The sequence below is a fragment of the Coregonus lavaretus genome, assembly GCF_964263955.1.
Source record: "Coregonus lavaretus genome assembly, contig: SUPER_35_unloc_2, whole genome shotgun sequence".
NCBI lineage: Eukaryota > Metazoa > Chordata > Actinopteri > Salmoniformes > Salmonidae > Coregonus > Coregonus lavaretus.
The window spans coordinates 5,184,141-5,206,660 of NW_028167180.1; the positions used below are offsets into that span (position 1 = coordinate 5,184,141).

A 22,520-nucleotide genomic window follows, 5' to 3' on the forward strand; every position below is an offset into this window, starting at 1 on the left:
TTTGGTTGAGACGTTGATCAATGAGATTACAACCTATATTCACCCACTCAAAAAGTCAGCCAAAATGTAGTTTAATTCCCAATGTTTTATCACTATGCTTTCAACCATCTAAAAGCACAACCAAATTCCATTTGAACAACTGGCTTAATCCCATCCTTTAACTTTTGTTTTTGGTTGAGTTAAAGACGTCAAGTTAATAGGCCATTTATTGTATTTCAAAAGGAATATTGAATTGGGTTTGGTTGTCAACGCAATCAAATAGCAACATTTCAAGGTGATTTACCTTCTTCCTGGATAGTTCCATTTGTGCCACTGTCTGGCTTTAATTCCAGTTTGTCTACAAATTAATCATTGATATGTTGGATTCACATCTCCATCTCAACCAAAAATCTAAGTTAAAGAACATGACTAAATCAAACGTTACATGCACTTTAAAAAGAGTTTGATGTGATTTAGTCCAATTTTTTTTACTTTTATGTTTTGGTCAGTGACAAATATCATAGCTACGAAGGTTAAAACCCTTGGAGACAAAAGGGTAGATCAATTCTCCAGTAGGAGGTGCTGCCCAGCCGATTGTTTATTTATTCTGATAGTGGATATTACATTGAAGATCCAACATTGTTTTAAAAGGTACAAATTCAACATATTTTACAAAAGGTTTTTCTATGTTGAAATTTGGTTACCATGATGACAATCCTGTGGTATAATTTTTCTCCTGAAAACAACATTGTTGATTACGTTTTTCAAATCCAATGTATTTTCCATGTAGATTCCATGTCACAATACATTGACAAATTATGTTTAAATATAGTTGATTTAACCAGTTTTTTGCCCAGACAATACTTAAGTAGTGTACTTCCTTACTTGTGGTGAGGGTTGTTGACACCAGCTGACTTTGCTTTCCATTCTTCAGCACAGTGCAGACAGTGACAGAGTATTGAGTACCACTCTGCAGGTCAGAGAGAGTGATGATGTGTGAAGATGTGGTAGTGATGTGTGGTTCTGTCCCTGGACAGTGGTAGGAGATCTGGTAATGATGTTGGGTTTGGTCCAATCCTGGAGGCTGGCTCCAGCTAACAGCAGCTGATGTGTTCTTCACTGAGTCAACAGTCAGCTGGTCTGGAGCAGGAAGTACTAAGGGAAAACACATTTTTGTTAGTGCTACAGTTTAAGTACAGAAATAAACTACAGGATGAAAAGTAGAATAGTAGTTGAAAAGTAGAAAAGGTTAGCTTGCAATTCCTTTTGATATGGGAAGAAATAAGCATAATGTAGTGTAACAAAAATTAACGGTTTCTGCTATATTCATTTAGTAATAGTGTTTGCACCACTGCTAAATTGTTGCCACCACAACAAAAATAAACAACTATAAAACTGGTTTGGATCCTGGATGCTGATTGGTTGATAGCAGAGAGTAAAGCCACATTCATGTGCTAGTCAGAACTAGGAAACTTGGACATTTCCAACTTGCTAATTCGTTGCAGAAAGATGAATCAACCAATAGGAAGCTCTACGTTCATTTTAACTCTGAGGTTCCTAGTTCCGACTAGCATGTGAATGCGGCATTATTCCCCACAATCCCATGGTACTGTGCTATGATTTGGTTTGTAACAGTTGGGGTTTGTCTAAACCTTTTTGTCTGCCTTTACGACCTGTGCAACAGTATCTACGTTTCCATTAACTTGTCCAGTGATTTTTTGACGACATTTAGAAAGTTTGCATAGAAAATAGTTGTGACAAGTGGCTGCTAGGGTGCGTTTCCATTGAACGACCCTGTCTTGATAAAACCAGCTTTACGTAATGACGTCACATATAAAACAAAATATTGTAGTAAAAAACAAATAATGCCGTGTTTCCATGCTATCATAGTTATTGGAAATTCCTAGTTTCGACTGGGAAGTTTTACTTGAATGACCCTCTATGTTGGAATTACAAGTTGGGAAACTGCCCGAGTTGCTGAGTTGTGACGTTTCACCACTGACCTTTTAACTTTTCAACCAAAAGATGACAACAAAGAAAACATTTGACAACTACAACCTTGTCAATATGTATAATGTAGCTAGTTTGACCATATTGTCAATGTTAGGCATATAGCTAACTTTATTATTAGCAATGTTAGCTAGCTTATCAAGCTAGGTCAAATGTTATTGGTTGAAGAATTGTATGCCCTTTCGACATATCTGTTTCATGTCTCAGGTAGCCCGCTAAAGCCAGCATGGATAGAATGCAAGAATTTACTAATATTTTCTAATAATTATCACAGTCTATACCATGGTGAAACCATAGAATAGCAATAGAAATAGTAGTAATTTAATAGGATTTCTATCAGTGAAAATTGCAGTCCTGTAGCGTAGATCTGAAATAATTGGATGTTGAAACTTGCAACCAGCCAACCAGAAAAGCAAAGCGAAGCAATTCAGGCATTCTTGAAAGTTAAGACAATCCTTGTCCTGCAAAGAAACATTTTTATAGAAAAATGGATTTAGCAGTAAGCATTTAGAATTAAATGTAGACGGTGCTTTATAATTATGCGATGACATCATGTGCCCCGCGTACCTTCAAATTTATTCTGCAATCATAATTTTTTCCCAAAAACACAGTTTCAATTAGAATGTTTTGCAATAAAGAAAGTTAGACAAAATAAAAATCCACCCGTCGAACGGATACAGAAGTTGTCTATACTGGCCCCCCACGGGGGGCCAGTATAAAAAAAATATATGTATTCACTAACTGTAAGTCGCTCTGGATAAGAGCGTCTGCTAAATGACTAAAATGTAAATGTAAATGTCTATCTTTAGAACATGTTTCCTATAGCTGTTTCCATTACACATGTCGCAATGTTTTCATTTGCGACATTGCTTTTGTAGAATAAACACAGAACAACGCATTGTCTCAAGTCAGATAGCGAGTTGATTCTACCTGCACTGATCGATTGAGGGACGAGTGTCCCGTAGGAGTGACGCCATCTGACATAAGACAATGGGGTCAATGCAAACTTGCCTACTGTTGCAATTATTTTGTGATCTCCACCGTGCCATAGCAGGCTAGCCTAGAGAATGAACATGAAACTAATAATTCACCTTGGAAACCTGTAAACACTCAGAATTCTATTAATTCATAGACCAGCGCAGTGCGGCTACTACAAACACAAACAAAACATGGAGGAGTTCATAATTCATTTTAACATTTGGGGAGACATGGATTTAAAAGTATGGTGGGAACAGGATATGGGAGGGGGAGGAAATCCCAAAATAACCAACTGGCACCCACAGGTGGAGATAAAGGGTTATGTAACCACGGCTACAGTGGCTTGCGAAAGTATTCACCCGCCTTGTCATCTTTCATATTTTGTTGCCTTACAACCTGGAATTAAAATTGTTTTTTTGGGGGGGTTTGTATCATTTGATTTACACAACATGCCTATCACTTTGAAGATGCAATATATTTTTTCTTGTGAAACAAAAAAGTAGAAAACTTGAGCGTGCATAACTATTCACATTGACAAATTATGTTTAAATACAGTTGATTAAACCAGTTTTTTGCCCAGACAATACTTAAGTAGTGTACTTCCTTACCTGTGGTGAGGGTTGTTGACACCAGCTGACTTTGCTTTCCATTTTCCAGCACAGTGCAGACAGTGACAGAGTACTGAGTACCACCTTGCAGGTCAGAGAGAGTGATGCTGTGTGAAGATGTGGTAGTGATGTGTGGTTCTGTCCCTGGACAGTGGTAGGAGATCTGGTAATGATGTTGGGTTTGGTCCAATCCTGGTGGCTGGCTCCAGCTAACAGCAGCTGATGTGGTGTCCACTGAGTCAACATAAATCTGGTCTGGAGCAGGCAGTACTAAGGGAAAATACATTAATGTCAGGGTTACAGTTTATCTCCAGAAATATGCTACAGGAGGAAAAAGTTTAATAGTAGTCGAAAAGTAAAAAAGGCCGGCTTGAAATTCCTTTTGATACGGGTAAGAAATAGGCTAAAAACATAAGTCACACAACAAAAGTTGGATTTGTAATGTAACAAAAATGAAGAGTTTCCTCTGCGATGCGGGGGCTAAGTTTTTTGGGCATTCTTGCATTGGAATTATATTGAATTCTGCTTAAATAATCACGCTATACCACAATAAACATAAAGTTAAAATGTCGAGACTCTGAGATCAATGCATGCTTTTGAAATCTTTAGCCTATCTCTGCTGTTCTATATCAGCACCAATGGACAGTGCCCTACAGCAATGCTGTTTTGGTAAAGAATACAGGCTGCCAGATAGATAGGGTAATTCACCTGTTACAAACAGCCTATGTGAATGCACCGTACACACAGCTGTCTTACCAAAATAATGCTAACTAAATGCTGAAAGTAGTATCCTAGTTATTCATGCAGGCAAAGAAAAATACTGAAAAGTTTGGCTTAGAATACCAACACAACTGCAAATGTGAACGAATGAATGGGAACAGAACAAAACAGGGGTAACAAGTAGTAGGCCAAGTAACATTAATATCAGATCGATAAAGGCATGACACAATCTATATTCAGGCTAGTTACATTAACAGTAAACAAACGCAGTAAACAACAGGTGAATGGAGATCCAAAGAGCCAAAACATAGCCTACAGCCCATTACAGTGAGATGCAGCCAAGCACAGCTGTTTAGCCAAATAAATACGCCTAAAGGCCCACTTCAACATGGACAATCATGCCGCTCATGAGTTCAGCAACACCTTGTGAAATGACACAATACACAGCTGTCTTACCAAAATAATGCTAAAACTTCACATTATATTTCATGAATTTGCTAGATGTACAGGATGTAACGAATTAGCAAAACGTACAATATATTTAATGAAAACATGTTGATAATCTTTTTTTTAAATATTGGCACCGTTTTATAAAAGCAAAAAGACCCTCGAAACCGGAAATTATCATGAATGACACCCTCCTAAGAACAGCACTTAGTCAAGAGTTATTCACACTATAGTCCCCAGGTTATCATGCCTTATTACTTAAACATAAATGAAAAGAATGGTGTGATTAGAAATCCTCTACACAATAAGTGTTTTACACTGTACTACTGATAAAGTTAAGCAAGCAGAGGCAGATCAACTCCTTGACAAAATGACTAACAGGAATGGAGGAAAGCATGAATTCAAATATGATTTAAAAAAATACATTCGATTGATCTCAGCACCTAAGAGCACGATGAGATCTGGGGAATTCACCATCATATATATCTCCTCAGGGAAGATACTGTACCTTTACATTGCATGCTGACAAATCCATTATGATTATTTAATGAATATTACAGTGATTTTGACAACTAGTCAGTTTGACAACAGACATACTTTTTTATTTGAGGCTAACGCAGTCAATTGCAAAACATTCTGACAGAACAGTGCCTTGAAACAGTATTAATCCCCCTTGGCGTTTTTCCTATTTTGTTGCATTACAACCTGTAATTTAAATTGATTTTTATTTGGATTTAATGTAATGGACATACACAAAATAGTCAAAATTGGTGAAGTGAAATGAAGAAAATAACTTGTTTCAAAAAAATCTAAGAAATAAATTACGGAAAATTGGTCCATGCATATGTATTCACCCCTTTGCTATGAAGCCCCTAAATAAAGATCTGGTACAACCAATTACCTTCAGAAGTCACATAATTAGTTAAATAAAGTCCTCCTGTGTGCAATCTAAGTGTCACATGATCTCAGTATATATACACACCTGTTCTGAAAGGCCCCAGAGTCTGCAACACCACTAAGCAAGGGGCACAACCAAGTAAGCGGCACCATGAAGACCAAGGAGCTCTCCAAACAGGTCAGGGACAAAGTTGTGGAGAAGTACAGATCAGGGTTGGGTTATAAAAAAATATCCGAAACTTTGAACATCCCACGGAGCACCATTAAATCCATTATTAAAAATGGAAAGAATATGGCATTACAACAAACCTGCCAAGAGAGGGCCGCCCACCAAAACTCACGGACCAGGCAAGGAGGGCATTCATCAGAGAGGCAACAGAGACCAAAGATAACCCTGAAGGAGCTGCGATGCTCCACAGCGGAGATTGGAGTATCTGTCCATAGGACCACTTTAAGCTGTACACTCCACAGAGCTGGGACACCTCACACACACCTCTCATCACCCCGAGCTGATGATGATGTGCTCCACACACCTCTCATCACCCCGAGAACACAATCCCCACAGTGAAGCATGGTGGTGGCAGCATCATGCTGTGGGGATGTTTTTCATTGGCAGGGACTGGGAAACTGGTCAGAATTGAAGGAATGATGGATGGCGCTAAATAGAGGGAAATTCTTGAGAGAAACCTGTTTCGGTCTTCCATAGATTTGAGACTGGGACAGAGGTTCACCTTCCAGCGGGACAATGACCCTAAGCATACTGCTAAAGCAACACTCGAGTGGTTTAAGTGGAAACATTTAAATGTCTTGGAATGGCCTAGTCAAAGCACAGACCTCAATCCAATTGAGAATCTGTGGTATGACTTAAAGATTGCTGTACACCAGTGGAACGCATCCAACTTGAAGGAGCTGGAGCAGTTTTGCCTTGAAGAATGGGCAAAAATCCCAGTGGCTAGATGTGCCGAGCTTATAGAGACATACCCCAAGAGACTTGCAGCTGTAATTGCTGCAAAAGGTGGCTCTACAAAGTATTGACTTTGGGGGGGGGGGGGGGGGGTGAATAGTTATGCACGCTCAAGTTCTGTTATTTTGTCTTATTTCTTGTTTGTTTCACAATAAAACATATTTTGCATCTTCAAAGTGGTTGGCATGTTGTTTAAATCAAATGATACAAACCCCACAAAAATTTAATTCCAGGTTGTAAGGCAACAAAATAGGAAAAATGCCAAGGGGGGTGAATACTTTCGCAAGCCACTGTAATACTTTAGTAGGGTACTTACCTGTGGTGAGGGTTGTTGACACCAGCTGACTTTCCTTTCCATTTTCCAACACAGTGCAGACATTGACTGAGTATTTAGTAGCAGGTTGCAGGTCAGAGAGAGTGATGCTGTGTGAAGATGTGGTAGTGATTTGTGATTCTGTCCCTGGACAGTGGTAGGAGATCTGGTAATGATGTTGGGTTTGGTCCAATCCTGGTGGCTGGCTCCAGCTAACAGTAGCTGATGTGGTGTCCACTGAGTCAACATTAATCTGGTCTGGAGCAGGAAGTACTAAGGGAAAATACATTATTGTCAGTGCTATAGTTTAACTCCAGAAATATATTACAGGAGAAAATGTAGAATAAGGCCAGGGATAAACATGTCTTTGCAATCACTTATAATGTGGGAAGAAATAAGCTAAAAACAGAAGTCACAATAGAAGTTGATTTGTAATATAGCAAAATGTCTGTTCTGGTAGAGATGATGAACTGTAATAAGGTGAGGAGATCTCTTACTAGTGCAGATAGTTGTAGAGACAGGTTCACTCTCTTCCCCATTGCTCAGTACAGTTGAGACGCTGACGGTGTGCTCAGTACCAGGTTGCAGGTTTGAGAATGTTTTGTGGCAGTCTTTAGTATTCTCTGCATAGAGGTCTGTTCCTGGGCTGCAGTAGGATATGAAGAAGCGCTGTGGGACTTTTTCCATTCCTTCAGCCTTGGACCATTGGAGAGTGAAGGAGGTCTCTTCCAAATGGTCTACCTTTAAGTCTCTGGGTGGAACCACTGGAACAAAAATCAAGATTTGTTGTAAGAAGATCTTCATCTTGTCAGATGAGTCCATAACAATATCGCTCTTAAAACACAACAAAGTATGTCAGTAAAACATGACTAAAACCAAACTATTTACCTGTGGTTACAGATGCTGAGACACATCTGCTTTGTTTTCCATCTTCTCCCTCTGTGACCACACTGAACTGGTACTTTTCACCAGGTTGGAGACTGCTTATTTTAAGATGATACCCGCCTTTCACTTTTGATGAACCCGTTTCTCCCAGGTCACAGCCCCAGGTCACTCTGAACTTGTGTGGTGCCTTCAGCCCCTCAGGAGAACCCCAGCTCAGAGACACGGAGTCTGATCTCACTGACAGGACCTGGATCTTCCCAGGAGGGGGCAGCACTGGAGAGAAAAAAACAGACTTAATTGGAACCACAAATGCATACTAATTTACTTATGTCAGAATAGGAGTAACAAATTATATCTTAAATACTTTTTTACAAACGTTATGTACATCATTGTTCACAAGTTATGAGCTATCACTAAAGATCTCAAAGAACAACTTTTGGGTTAATTCATTATTGATTGTACATGCACTTACCGTCGACTGACTCTGGCCTTTGGCGTTGCTCTCCATCAAAAGTCTTCAGCAGTGGAAACAGAGTAAGAAACAATCTTTTCATTGAAAAAACTAAATGTTTATGTTGCAAAACAAGCAATGACAAAGCTTGTAGTGACAAAGCTCCTACTAAACTGCTGAAGGAGCTGCTTCCTGTGCTTGGCCCTCCTATGTTGAACATAATAAACAGCTCTCTATCCACTGGATGTGTACCAAACTCACTAAAAGTGGCAGTGATAAAGCCTCTCTTGAAAAAGCCAAACCTTGACCCGGAAAATATAAAAAACTATCGGCCTATATCGAATCTTCCATTCCTCTCAAAAATTTTTTTTTTGAAAAAGCTGTTGCGCAGCAACTCACTGCCTTTCTGAAGACAAACAATGTATACGAAATGCTTCAGTCTGGTTTTAGACCCCATCATAGCACTGAGACTGCACTTGTGAAGGTGGTAAATTACCTTTTAATGGCGTCAGACCGAGGCTCTGCATCTGTCCTCGTGCTACTAGACCTTAGTGCTGCCTTTGACACCATCGATCACCACATTCTTTTGGAGAGACTGGAAACCCAAATTGGTCTACACGGACAAGTTCTGGCCTGGTTTAGATCTTACCTGTCAGAAAGATATCAGTTTGTCTCTGTGAATGGTCTGTCCTCCGACAAATCAACTGTACATTTCGGTGTTCCTCAAGGTTCCGTTTTAGGACCACTATTGTTTTCACTATATATTTTACCTCTTGGGGATGTTATTCGAAAACATAATGTTAACTTTCACTGCTATGCGGATGACACACAGCTGTACATTTCAATGAAACATGGTGAAGCCCCAAAATTGCCCTCGCTAGAAGCCTGTGTTTCAGACATAAGGAAGTGGATGGCTGAAAACTTTCTACTTTTAAACTCGGACAAAACAGAGATGCTTGTTCTAGGTCCCAAGAAACAAAGAGATCTTCTGTTAAATCTGACAATTCATCTTGATGGTTGTAAAGTCGTCTCAAATAAAACTGTGAAGGACCTCGGCGTTACTCTTGACCCTGATCTCTCTTTTGACGAACATATCAAGACTGTTTCAAGGACAGCTTTTTTCCATCTACGTAACATTGCAGAAATCAGAAATTTTCTGTCCAAAAATGATGCAGAAAAATTAATCCATGCATTTGTTACTTCTAGGTTAGACTACTGCAATGCTCTACTTTCCGGCTACCCGGATAAAGCACTAAATAAACTTCAGTTAGTGCTAAATACGGCTGCTAGAATCCTGACTAGAACCAAGAAATTTGATCATATTACTCCAGTGCTAGCTTCCCTACACTGGCTTCCTGTTAAGGCAAGGGCTGATTTCAAGGTTTTACTGTTAACCTATAAAGCGTTACATGGGCTTGCTCCTACCTATCTTTCTGAGTTGGTCCTGCCGTACATACCAATACGTACGCTACGGTCACAAGACGCAGGTCTCCTAATTGTCCCTAGAATTTCTAAGCAAACAGCGGGAGGCAGGGCTTTCTCCTATAGATCTCCATTTTTATGGAACAGTCTGCCTACCCATGTGAGAGACGCAGACTCGGTCTCAACCTTTAAGTCTTTACTGAAGACTTATCTCTTCAGTAGGTCATATGATTGAGTGTAGTCTGGCCCAGGAGTGTGAAGGTGAACAGAAAGGCTCTGGAGCAACGAACAGCCCTTGCTGTCTCTGCCAGGCCGGTTCCCCTCTCTCCACTGGGGTTCTCTGCCTCTAACCCTGTTACAGGGGCTGAGTCACTGGCTTGCTGGTGCTCTTTCATGCCGTCCCTAGGAGGGGTGCGTCACTTGAGTGGGTTGAGTTACTGACGTGATCTTCCTGTCTGGGTTGGCGCCCCCCCCTGGTTTGTGCTGTGGTGGAGACCTCTGTGGGCTATACTCGGCCTTGTCTCAGGATTGTAAGTTGGTGGTTAAGGATATCCCTCTAGTGGTGCGGGGGCTGTGCTTTCGCAGAGTGGGTGGGGTTATATCCTTCCTGTTTGGCCCTGTCCGGGGGTTTCTTCGGATGGGGCCACAGTGTCTCCGGACCGCTCCTGTCTCAGCCTCCAGTATTTATGCTGCAGTAGTTTATGTGTCGGGGGGCTGGGGTTAGTTGGTTATACCTGGAGTACTTCTCCTGTCTTATCCAGTGTCCTGTGTGAATTTAAGTATGCTCTCTCTAATTCTCTCGTTCTCTCTTTCTCTCTGAGAACCTGAGCCCTAGGACCATACGTCAGGACTACCGGGCATGCTGACACCTTGCTGTCCCCAGTCCGCCTGGCCTTGCTGCTATTCCAGTTTCAACTGTTCTGCCTGCGGTTACGAAACCCCTACCTGTCCCAGACCTGCTGTTTTCAACTCTTAATGATCGGCTATGAAAAGCCAACTGAGAGACCTGAGCCCTAGGACCATACGTCGGGACTACCGGCCGTGGTGACTCCTTGCTGTCCCCAGTCCGCCTGGCCTTGCTGCTATTCCAGTTTCAACTGTTCTGCCTGCGGTTATGGAACCCCTACCTGTCCCAGACCTGCTGTTTTCAACTCTTAATGATCGGCTATGAAAAGCCAACTGAGATTTATTCCTGATTATTATTTGACCATGCTTGTCACTTATGAACATTGAACATCTTGGCATGGTTCTGTTATAATCTCCACCCGGCACAGCCAGAAGAGGACTGGCCACCCCTCATAGCCTGGTTCCTCTCTAGGTTTCTTCCTAGGTTTTGGCCTTTCTAGGGAGTTTTTCCTAGCCACCGTGCTTCTACACCTGCATTACTAGCTGTTTGGGGTTTTAGGCTGGGTTTCTGTACAGCACTTCGAGATATTAGCTGATGTACGAAGGGCTATATAAAATAAAATTGATTGATTGATTGATTGATAGCATGAACTTGAATTAACAGTATTAGCAAATCTACATTGCCAATAGTACAGTTGAAGTCGGAAGTTTACATACACCTTCGCCAAATACATTTAAACTCAGTTTTTCACAATTCCTGACATTTAATCCAAGTAAGAATTCCCTATTTTAGGTCAGTTAGGATCACCACTTTATTTCAAGAATGTGAAATGTCAGAATAATAGTAGAGAGAATTATTTATTTCAGCTTTTATTTATTTCATCACATTCCCAGTGGGTCAGAAGTTTACATACACTCAATTAGTATTTGGTAGCATTGCCTTTAAATTGTTTAACTTAGGTCAAACATTTCGGGTGGCCTTCCACAAGCTTTCCACAATAAGTTGGGTGAATTTTGGCCCATTCCTCCTGACAGAGCTGGTGTAACTGAGTCAGGTTTGTAGGCCTCCTTGCTCGCACACGCTTTTTCAGTTCTGCCCACAAATGTTCTATAGGATTGAGGTCAGGGCTTTGTGATGGCCACTCCAATACCTTGACTTTGTTGTCCTTAAGCCATTTTGCCACAACTTTGGAAGTATGCTTGGGGTCATTGTCCATTTGGAAGACCCATTTGCGACCAAGCTTTAACTTTTTTTTTTTTTTTTTTTTTTTTCTTGGTGGGGAATGGATCAGCTTAATATTGCAGATAGATTGTATCTTCTATCAATGTAATTGTCTGCATCACTTCCAATCCCCCATGTTTTATTTTATTTTTTATATATATATTCCCCTTTATTACTTTTCAACCCCACCATCCTTTCCCTACTTGGAGTAAATTAGTGAACAACAACGCCCAGGCCTCTACTTCCGGTCTATACTTACTATCTACACCTTATGGACAGAGTTAATTCTACAATAATTCTATATATATATATATTTATAGATTTTTTTGCTCCTGAACTTCTTCTACTCTCAACCTCTCCGATCATTTTCATGATGTCCATCCGGTTTGCTTCTAAATGCCATATCTTTCTAACTGTGCTCTTTCCCAAAAGCTCCCAACATACAACCTATATACTTATTATGGACACAGTATGCTTACATTATTAGCTATCTTTGTTATTATTTGTTGTTATTTGTTATTAGTCCCATCCTTCAACTCTATTCAATACCTCCCATCTATCTCTTAACACCATCCATATAGGATTTCTATTTGCCATATATATTTCAACCGTACTGTGATGTTTTACAAAAGTTCTGAACCTTTCTATTCTCATTGCTTCTACAGATTGTGAATTAAAAATAAACATTTTTGCTAAAAGTATTATTATATTATTGATTGATTGACTATGACTTTTCAGATCACCCAGTAATGCTATCTGCAAGGTTAGTTCCAGGTAAATATTGCAATCCTTTAGCCATTCCTGGACCTGTGTCCAAAAACAAGCTACAAATGGACAGAACCAAAACAAATGATCTAATGATTCTATCTCTTCACAGCAAAATCTGCAGAGCTGGGAAGATTGTATCCCCCATATAAATAACATTCTATTGGTAGCAAGAATTTTATATAATAATTTAAATTGAAAGATTCTAATTTTTGAATCCGGTGTCGTTTTGCGTGTCAGTTCATAAACACTATGCCATGGGATCGGTACGTCAAAGATCTCTTCCCAACAATTTTGCAATCTATATGGGACGGCTGTCAATCCTTTGGTCCTTAAGTGAAACTGATATACTTTTTTATTTATCACAGTTTTCCTTAACCAATTATGTTCTTTAATGCAAGGCCGACAGACAAGTTCCTTACTTTCTCCCCCTTCAACTTTCCTCTTCCACTTTTGCGGTAAGGCTGCAATTATTTGGTTGTAATTTTGGGTAGAGCAGACATCTGTAAGTCGCTCTGGATAAGAGCGTCTGCTAAATAAAAAAATTATTATTATTAATTATTATAATTATTATTTCCATATGTTTTTGTTAGCTGCATGTGCGACATAACTCCACCAGTCCTACCGATGATATCATTTACGAAGATTATACCTTTTTTAAACATTCTGTCAAAAAATAAAGGTTTTTTGTCAATTAGTATATTTGAATTTAACCACAATATTTGTTGCATTATTTGTTCTGTCGTTTCTGGATGATTAAATTGAAATTGCAACCAACTTTCTATGGCTTGTTTTAGAAATAGTGACATTTGGGAGATTATTTCCTTTTCAAATAACTGAAAGTGAGAGGTTGTAATCTGAATAAAGGGAAAAGGGCCTTTCTTGAACAGTGGGTGAGACAATCTTACTAATTTGCTTGAGAACCAGTTCGGATTTAAGTATAACTTTTGGATGACTGAAGATTTTAGTGATAGGTCTAATGCTTTAATATTTAATAATTTCTGTCCTCCGAATTCATATTCATTATATAAATATGCTCTTTTAATTTTGTCTGGCTTGCCGTTCCAAATAAAATTGAATATTTTTTTCTCATATAATTTAAAAAACTGTTTGCTAGGCGTAGGCAAGACCATAAGCAAATAGGTAAACTGGGATAATACTAAAGAGTTAATCAGGGTGATTTTTCCACAAATTGACAGGTATTTTCCTTTCCATGGTAGTAAGATCTTATCTATTTTTGCTAACTTTCTATTAAAATTTATTGAAGTGAGATCATTTATTTCCTTTGGGATATGTATTCCGAGTATATCCACATCACCATCAGACCATTTTATTGGTAAACTACATGGTAATGTAAAAATTGTATTTTTTAGTGATCCAATACGTAATATAGTACATTTGTCATAATATGGTTTTAATCCAGAGAGGTTAGAAAATGTATCTAGATCCTCTATGAGGCTGTGGAGGGATTCTAGTTGTGGATCTAAAAGAAAACATGAATCATCTGCGTACAATGACACCTTTGTTTTTAAGCCCTGTATTTCTAATCCTCTGATATTATTATTGGATCTGATTTTAATAGCTAACATCTCGATGGCCACAATAAATAGATATGCCGATAGTGGACAACCTTGTTTCACTCCTCTTGACAGTTTAAAACTTTCTGAGAAATAGCCATTATTTACTATTTTACACCTAGGGTTACTATACATGATTTTGACCCATTTTATAAGAGATTCTCCAAAATTGAAATGCTCCAGGCATTTATATATAAATTCCAGTCGAACTTTATCAAATGCCTTTTCGAAGTCTGCTATGAATAGCAGGCCTGGTTTCCCATATTTTCCATAGTGTTCTATTGTTTCCAATACTTGCCTTATATTATCTCCAATGTATCTTCCATGTAAAAAACCTGTCTGATTAGAATGAATAATATCTGACAATACCTTTTTAATTCTATGCGCTATACATTTTGCTAGGATTTTTGCATCACAACGCTGAAGTGTAAGGGGCCTCCAATTTTGTAAATGGACTGGATCTTTATATTTTCCACTTGTATCCTGTTTCAGTAATAATGAGATCAGACCTTCTTCTTGAGTGTCAGATAATCTACCATTTACATAGGAGTGGTTAAAACATGCTAATAACGGTCCTCTTAGTATATCAAAAAAGGTTTGGTATACCTCGATTGGTATGCCATCCAACCCTGGAGTTTTCCCGGACTTAAAGTCTTTAATTGCATCCAGAAGTTCCTCCTCTGTAATTTCACCTTCACATGAGTCTTTCTGTGTGGCTGTTAATTTGACATTATCAATAGAAAAAAAAATCTCTACAATTAGCTTCAGTTAGAGGAGATGGAGGCGACTGAAAAGAAAACATATGCTTAAAATACTTTGTTTCTTCCTTCAAAATATCATTAGGTGAATTATGGGTGACTCCGTCAATTGTAACCAGTTTCATTAAGTTCTTTTTGGTAGCATTCCTATGTTGAAGATTAAAAAATAATTTTGTGCATTTTTCCCCATATTCCATCCAGTTTGCTTTATTTTTATAATATATTACACTTGATCTTTCTTGAATAAGTTTTTCCATTTCTTTTTGTTTTTCCTCTAATTTATTCTGAGCCTCTATGTTACAGTTTTTATTGCCATCTATCTGTTCTGTTAGACTTTCTATTTCCTTTCTTAGTATAAACTCTTTTGACCTAAATTGCTTTTGTTTTCGAGATGAGTACTGAATTGCATGGCCTCTAAAGGCACATTTAAAGGTGTCCCATACAATAAGGGGATTCGCTGTACCAATGTTATGTTGGAAAAAGTCAGTTATAAATTCCTTTGTTCTAATTATAAATAAATTATCATCCAATAGGCTTTGATTAAATTTCCAATATCCTCGCCCACGTGGAAATTCAGTCAGAGTAATGTATATGCCTATTATATGATGGTCCGACTGCATTCTATCCCCTATCAACACTTTTTTTTTACTTTTGGTGCCAACGAGAATGAGATAAGAAAGAAGTCAAGATGACTAGCTTGATTCAGTCTCCGCCATGTATATCTCACTAGATCAGCATATTTAAGCCTCCATATATCTACTAGTTCTAATGTATCCATGACATTCACAATTTCCTTAAGAGCATGTGGGTGATTGTTTGTGGTGTGATTTCCTTTTCGGTCCATTGAGCTATTTAAAACAGTATTATAATCCCCCACCATAATAATATTGTCTTGAGTTGCTTGCAGGCTTGATAATTTATTATATATATTGTCAAAGAATTGTGGATCATCATTATTTGGTCCGTAAACGTTAATGAGCCATATCTGTTTATGGTCCAATACCATATTTAAAATTATCCATCTACCTTGCGTATCTATTTGGACAATTTGCACATTCGGATCGAAATTACTATTAATTAATATCATCACCCCTTTTGAATTTCTTTGCCCATGGGAGAAGTATATTTCCCCCCCCATTCTTTTTTCCACGCTACTTCATCTCGAATTGTTGAATGAGTTTCCTGTATACAATAGATATTATATTCCTTCTCTTTGAGCCATGTAAATATTGTTCTTCTTTTGTTATTATCAGCTAAGCCATTACAATTATAACTGGCTATACTTATTTCACCATAATGAGATACAAGTTTCAAGTCTATTTATCATTATATATGTTTGTAAATTTACCAATAAAAAATAGCGTAATGATTGAGTGTCCATATAGCTGTACCGTGATATTTGCATTGCTACGGAGTAACCCTTCAATTGTTCTCCACTAATTCCCCCGCTAAAGCCCCTCCCCATCCCAAGTTGAGCCGTCATCCCAGTGATCAGCATCCCACCCACGTCCCTCCGTATCCCTAAGGCCCCGAGGCCAGGACCCATCCATCGAAAACAGCACACAGTGCCACCCACAAAACAGAAGCAGGTTAACCGCCAAAAGCATTTCCAATGCTTTCACCTCTATATATATATATATATATATATCTATATAACTATTTTATTTTATTTTATTATGCATATCCTATTTTCCATCATTATCAATTAATATGTGTAATAATGTCGGCAGTTCACGCATAGGATTCTAACATATAACCCGGATTGCCATTGTATTACATTTAATTCATTGACAAGCAATTATTATCCTAGCAAATAATTCCTGCGGTCCATCCCATAAACCCCCCCCCCCCCCCCCAACATCCCCACCCCCCCACAACAGATGCCAGACAAGCACACACGCACATACTCACATACTCCAACACACTCAACCCCCCTCCTCCACAATCCACCGATACTCAACGGCTGTTATATCCCAGAGCCCAACTCGAGAAATAACTTGATCTACGAGTGCACATACAGTTAAAGCTGATTGAGAAAGCATGCAGATTGAGCAGAAATTGATAACAATGTGAGATTTGATTAATCTACTTAATCTATGTCAAGTCCTAGGTGATGGAGATCAGATCCACCCTCTTCACCTGAGACACAAACACTCTGATCCCCTGTTGTAACCATTTTCCCAAGCATCTCCATGCGGTCAGACCTTTGATTATTTTGTGCCACCTGGGCCACAATGATAAACCCCCTCTCTGATTGTCCGAGTGTGACCCCCTCCCCATGGGTTACTGCAGCCAGTGTTGCCAGCACTGCCACTACCTGGGTGGGCGTACCCCACCGGAATCCCCACTGGCTAGGTAAAAGGTCGTCAAGGTTCTCATTAGCAGCTTTGAGAATTTCCTTGTATATTATGCTCTCCCATCAGGGGGCTCTGGCTTTGTAGGACCAACCCTGCCAGGCAGGCTCAGAATCTTGAGGGGGCGGTGCTGCTCAAGTAGGTCTCTGACCGCATTTATTTCTCTGTTTAGGCTGCATATTCACAGCAGGTCCATAAAATAGATGGGAACTTCTCTTTGGTGTATGGGTCGCTCAGGTGGGTGTCCAGGTTATAGGGTTAGGGATCTTTCCATCATGATAGGACAATGAATAATTAGATTAGATGGATACTATATTTAAAAATGTATACCCCTCATCTACACAAAATTGAAAGCTCTCTCTCTCACTACCCCTGTTCATAGACCCCCGGTCGGCTCTGGGATATGCAACCATTTCCCCTCTCACTCACTTAACGCCGCACATTTTCAAACACAAAAATGCACACCACATGGTTGACTGCGGAAGAAATGGGCCGAGCGTGCAAACGCACCCGCATCCACATCTGCCGCAAGGGGGAAAGGACGCCAGAGAGAACACAGGACCAACCACAACAACCATCCGCCAAAACAACAACCTCCCGCCAAAAAAGCCATGTTCTAATTATTTGTATTTAAAGATGTATTATTCTGCTTGTTATATCGTTTTATCCATTTATAAAATACTATACTTACTATAAATGTTATTTAATATTACAATCCCTATCATTGCTAGTATCAGGTGCTCCAATATTTGACTCCTCTATTACAACTTTTAGAATAGCCATGGAGTAGTCTTTGTGTCTCTGAACATTTGGTTGTCAATATATAATTTATCCACCACTAGTGCAACACGTTTCCTTTTTAATCTGTTTTCCTTGAAGATTGGATACAGAACTTTGCGCCTTTCTACAATCTCCTTCGGGAACTGATCATTCATGCCTATTTTCGTGCCAGCAAGTATTTTTCCTAGGCTTTTAACCATAGCTTTATCCTTAAAAAAAGCAAATTTGGCAACGATTGGGCGCTCATATTTCTGTCCTCTTTTTCCGAAACGATGTACAGGTTCGAGTTGGATTTTATCGACAGCCTCGAGTGGGATTTGTAGCGCTGTATGCAGGAAGTCCTTCATAATATTCTCTGTTATTTCTCCCTCCTTTTCCTGAATACCCGTAAGTACTAGATTTTCCCTCATCGATCTAGTTTGGATGTCTAGTAAGGCTTCTCTCAGAAGATTGTTCTCCTTTTTTAATTCCCTAACGTCCGTTTCCATTTTAGAGACTGTCACTTTTATTATTATTTATTTGGTTTCTTTCTCCATTACCAAAGCTTTTTCGTCACTCATTTGAAGACTCGCTTTCAACTCTTTTACGTCTTTACTGACCAATTCTAATATGCCCAATTTGTCATTTATCGACTTCAACAGGTCGCTTTCCACACTTACCATACCCAGTGGTGAAAAGCATATATCATCTGTATCAGTCGATGAGTCGCGTTTCCTTTTGGGGATCGGCTCTCCACGCTTGTCTTCAGTCATGTTTGGGTGTTGCTTGTTGTAGTAATATTTGTCGGTATATTTCTCTAGCCTTATGATCTTATTTCTGTTATTATCCAGATTGAATTATATTAACTGCGAATATATGAAATGCTAATATTTAGTCTAACTTACTGATTTTGAATATTATGTTTTTATCTTGAGGTGTTTTGTACCGATTAATATTCAATACGCCATCTTGTCTACGCGTGCCCCCTGATCACCCTGTTACATTAGAACTTTCCTTCTATGCAGGACATTTCCAAGCTTTAACTTGCTGAATGATGTCTTAAAAGTGTTGCTTCAATATATCCACATAATTGTCCTTCCTCATGATGCCATCTATTTTGTGAAGTGCACCAGTCCCTCCTGCAGCAAAGCACCCCCACAGCATGATGCTGCCACCCCTGTGCTTCACGGTTGGGATAGTGTTCTTCGGCTTGCAAGCACCCCCTTTTTCCTCCAAACATAACGATGGCCATTATGGCCAAACAGTTCTATTTTTGTTTCATCAGACCAGAGGACATTTCTCCAAAAAGTATGATCTTTGTCCCCATGTGCAGTTGCAAACCGTAGTCTGGCTTTTTAATGGCGGTTTTAGAGCAGTGGCTTCTTCCTTGCTGAGCGGCCTTTCAGGTTATGTCAATATAGGACTCGTTTTACTGTGGATATAGATACTTTTGTACCTGTTTCCTCCAGCATCTTCACAAGGGCCTTTGCTGTTGTTCTGGGATTGATTTGCACTTTTCGCACCAAAGTACGTTTATCTCTAGGAGACAGAACGTGTCTCCTTCCTGAGCGGTATGACGGCTGCGTGGTCCCATGATGTTTTTACTTGCATATTATTGTTTGTACAGATGAACGTGTTACGTTCAGGCGTTTGGAAATTGCTCCCAAGAATGATCCAGACTTGTGGAGATCTACAATTTTTTTTCTGAGGTCTTGGCTGATTTCTTTTGATTTTCCCATGATGTCAAGCAAAGAGGCACTGAGTTTGAAGGTAGGCCTTGAAATACATCCACAGGTACACCTCCAATTGAATCAAATGATGTCAATTAGCCTATCAGAAGCTTCTAAAGCCATGACATCATTTTCTGGAAATTTCCAAGCTGTTTAAAGGCACAGTCAACTTAGTGTATGTACACTTCTGACCCACTGGAATTGTGATACAGTGAATTATAAGTGAAATAATCTGTCTGTAAACAATTGTTGGAAAAATTACTTGTGTCATGCACAAAGTAGATGTCCTTACCGACTTGCCAAAACTATAGTTTGTTAACAAGAAATGTGTGGAGTGATTGAAAAAACGAGTTTTAATGACTCCAACCTAAGTGTATGTAAACTTCCGACTTCAACTGTATGTGGACACCTGCTCGTCGAACATCTCATTCCAAAATCATGCGCATTAATAAATGTGAACGGGGGCATTGTCAAGCTGAAACAGGAAATGGCCTTCCCCAAACTGTTGCCACAAAGTTGGATGCACAGAATCGTCTAGAATGTCATTGTATGCTGTAGCGTTAAGATTTCCCTTCACTGGAACTAAGGGGCCTAGCCCGAACCATGAAAAACAGCCCCAGACCATTATTCCTCCTCCACAAAACTTTACAGTTGGCACTATGCATTCAGGCAGGTAGTGTTCTCCTGGCATCCTCCAAACCCAGATTAATCTGTTGGACTGCAAGATGGTGAAGCGTGATTCATCACTCCAGAGAACGTGTTTCCACTGTTCCAGAGTCCAATGGCGGTGAGCTTTACACCACTCCAGCCAACGCTTGTAATTGCGCATGGTGATCTTAGGCTTGTGTGCGGCTGCTCTGCCATGGAAACCCATTTCATGAAGCTCCCGACGAACAGTTATTGTGCTGACGTTGCTTCCAGAGTCAGTTTGGAACTCGGTAGTGAGTGTTGCAACTGAGGACAGACGATTTTTACGCTCTACGCGCTTCAGCACTCAGTGGTCCTGTTCTGTAAGCTTGTGTGGCCTACCGCTTCGCGGTTGAGCCATTGTTGCTCCTAGACGTTTCCACTTCACAATAACAGCACTTACAGTTGACCGGGGCAGCTCTAGCAGGGCAGAAATTTGACAAACTGACTTGTTGGAAAGGTGGCATCCTATGACGGTGCCACGTTGAAAGTCACTGAGCTCTTCAGTAAGGCCATTCTACTGCCAATGTTTGTCTATGGAGATTGCATGGCTGTGTGCTCAATTTTATACACCTGTCAGCAACGGGTGTGGCTGAAATAGCCTAATACACTAATTTGAAGGGGTGTCCATACTTCTGACCATGTTTATTCAGTGTATATTCAGGTACAATGAGGGGGGGAATCAATTACCTGTCTTCCTGTTTGTTTTATCTCTTCAATGATCGTGTCATGACCTTTGTGCTTTGTCACTGAACACTCCAAGCAGATCAGCATCTGGTCTGTCCTGCAGAACACCTCCAGAGCTCTGTGGTGCTCCTGACAGAGTCTCTCCTGCAGGTCTCCAGTCACCTCCACCAGGGTGTGTCTCTGTAGTTTAGGTACTGTGTAGTGCTTCCTAACGTGGGTCTCACAGTAGGACTGAGTGCAGGTCAGACAGAACTTCACAGCTTTGACCTCAGAACAGATATCACAGTGTACCTCTCCTGGCCTGGTTGGGAATTGGAAAATAACATTTATCAAATACATTGATCAAAAGAACCTGACCCATTCAGTTTAACACATAATGGCCTGATAATATAACTCATGTTAACCTACTCATCATTATGTGCATTTCTGTCTCACCTTAAGTCACAAATAATTAAGAAAATGTTATTATTATGACATAGGCTCAAAGGACTATGTAAAATATTACCCTTTCAAATTATAAGGGAGTTCCATGGATTGGTCACTCTTCATTGATAAATAACCAGATGAAACAGACTCTGCTATCTCTGGTTGGGACCTGCAAGCAGCACAAAAGAGTCATGCAACATAATACAACATTGAATATTGAGTCAGAATTCATAATTTTAGTTTAAATCATTTCTACAGACGTAAAATTCTTCTGATCCTTTATCAAATATATTGATGAACAGAATATTTTCTGTGAAGTTTATTCTACACTGCAACATTAACATGAAAAAGTAAAAACCATGTTATTTACATTTAACATTTAAGTCACTTAGCAGACGCTCTTATCCAGAGCGACTTACAGTTAGCACATACATTATTTTTATCGAACCCACAACCCTGGCGTTGCAAACGCCATGCTCTACCAACTAAGCTACATCCCCTGCCGGCCATTCCCTCCCCTACCCTGGACAACGCTGGGCCAATTGTGCGCCGCCCCATGGGTCTCCCGGTCGCGGCCGGCTACGACAGAGCCTGGATTCGAACCAGGATCTCTAGTGGCACAGCTAGCACTGCGATGCAGTGCCTTAGACCACTGCGCCACTCAGGAGACTGTTATAACTGAAGAATTACACTTATAGGTGGTTATAGGTGGTTATTACTAAATTATACAACGGGTGGGTCTAATCCTGAATGCTGATTGGTAAAAACTGCATTCCAACTGGTGTCTATTCCACAAGTTGCCACCGGCTAAATCTTTGACATTAAAATGCCTATTTACTCTGTTCCATCTGACTGCGCAATCCACTGTCTCATCAGCCCAGCCAGGCAATGTATAAACTTGATCTCCACTATAAAAAGCATCTAGACATTATCTCACATTTCTTTTAGACTAACATTTCGTTTTCAACAGTGGAGATTTGTATAAACCTTGCTGTCTGTCTCTCCGACATTTGCAACATTGTTTCAATATTCAAA

General features: G+C 39.7%; 1 protein-coding gene across 1 annotated transcript in view; it reads right to left on the minus strand.

Moving 5' to 3' along the window:
• Positions 1-21,223, minus strand: part of LOC311110109 (interferon-induced very large GTPase 1-like) — a 27,216-nt gene extending 5,993 nt beyond the window's left edge. Inside the window, exons 1-6 of the mRNA XM_084188680.1 lie at positions 21,063-21,223; positions 8,274-8,316; positions 7,805-8,074; positions 7,414-7,680; positions 6,920-7,189; positions 865-1,134 (exon numbers count right to left, since the gene is read on the minus strand). Coding sequence (XP_084044806.1) covers positions 865-1,134; positions 6,920-7,189; positions 7,414-7,680; positions 7,805-8,074; positions 8,274-8,316; positions 21,063-21,146 — 1,204 coding nt within the window. The 5' untranslated portion in view covers positions 21,147-21,223. The remainder of the gene's footprint in view (positions 1-864; positions 1,135-6,919; positions 7,190-7,413; positions 7,681-7,804; positions 8,075-8,273; positions 8,317-21,062) is intronic.
• Between the last annotated feature and the right edge of the window lie 1,297 nt (positions 21,224-22,520).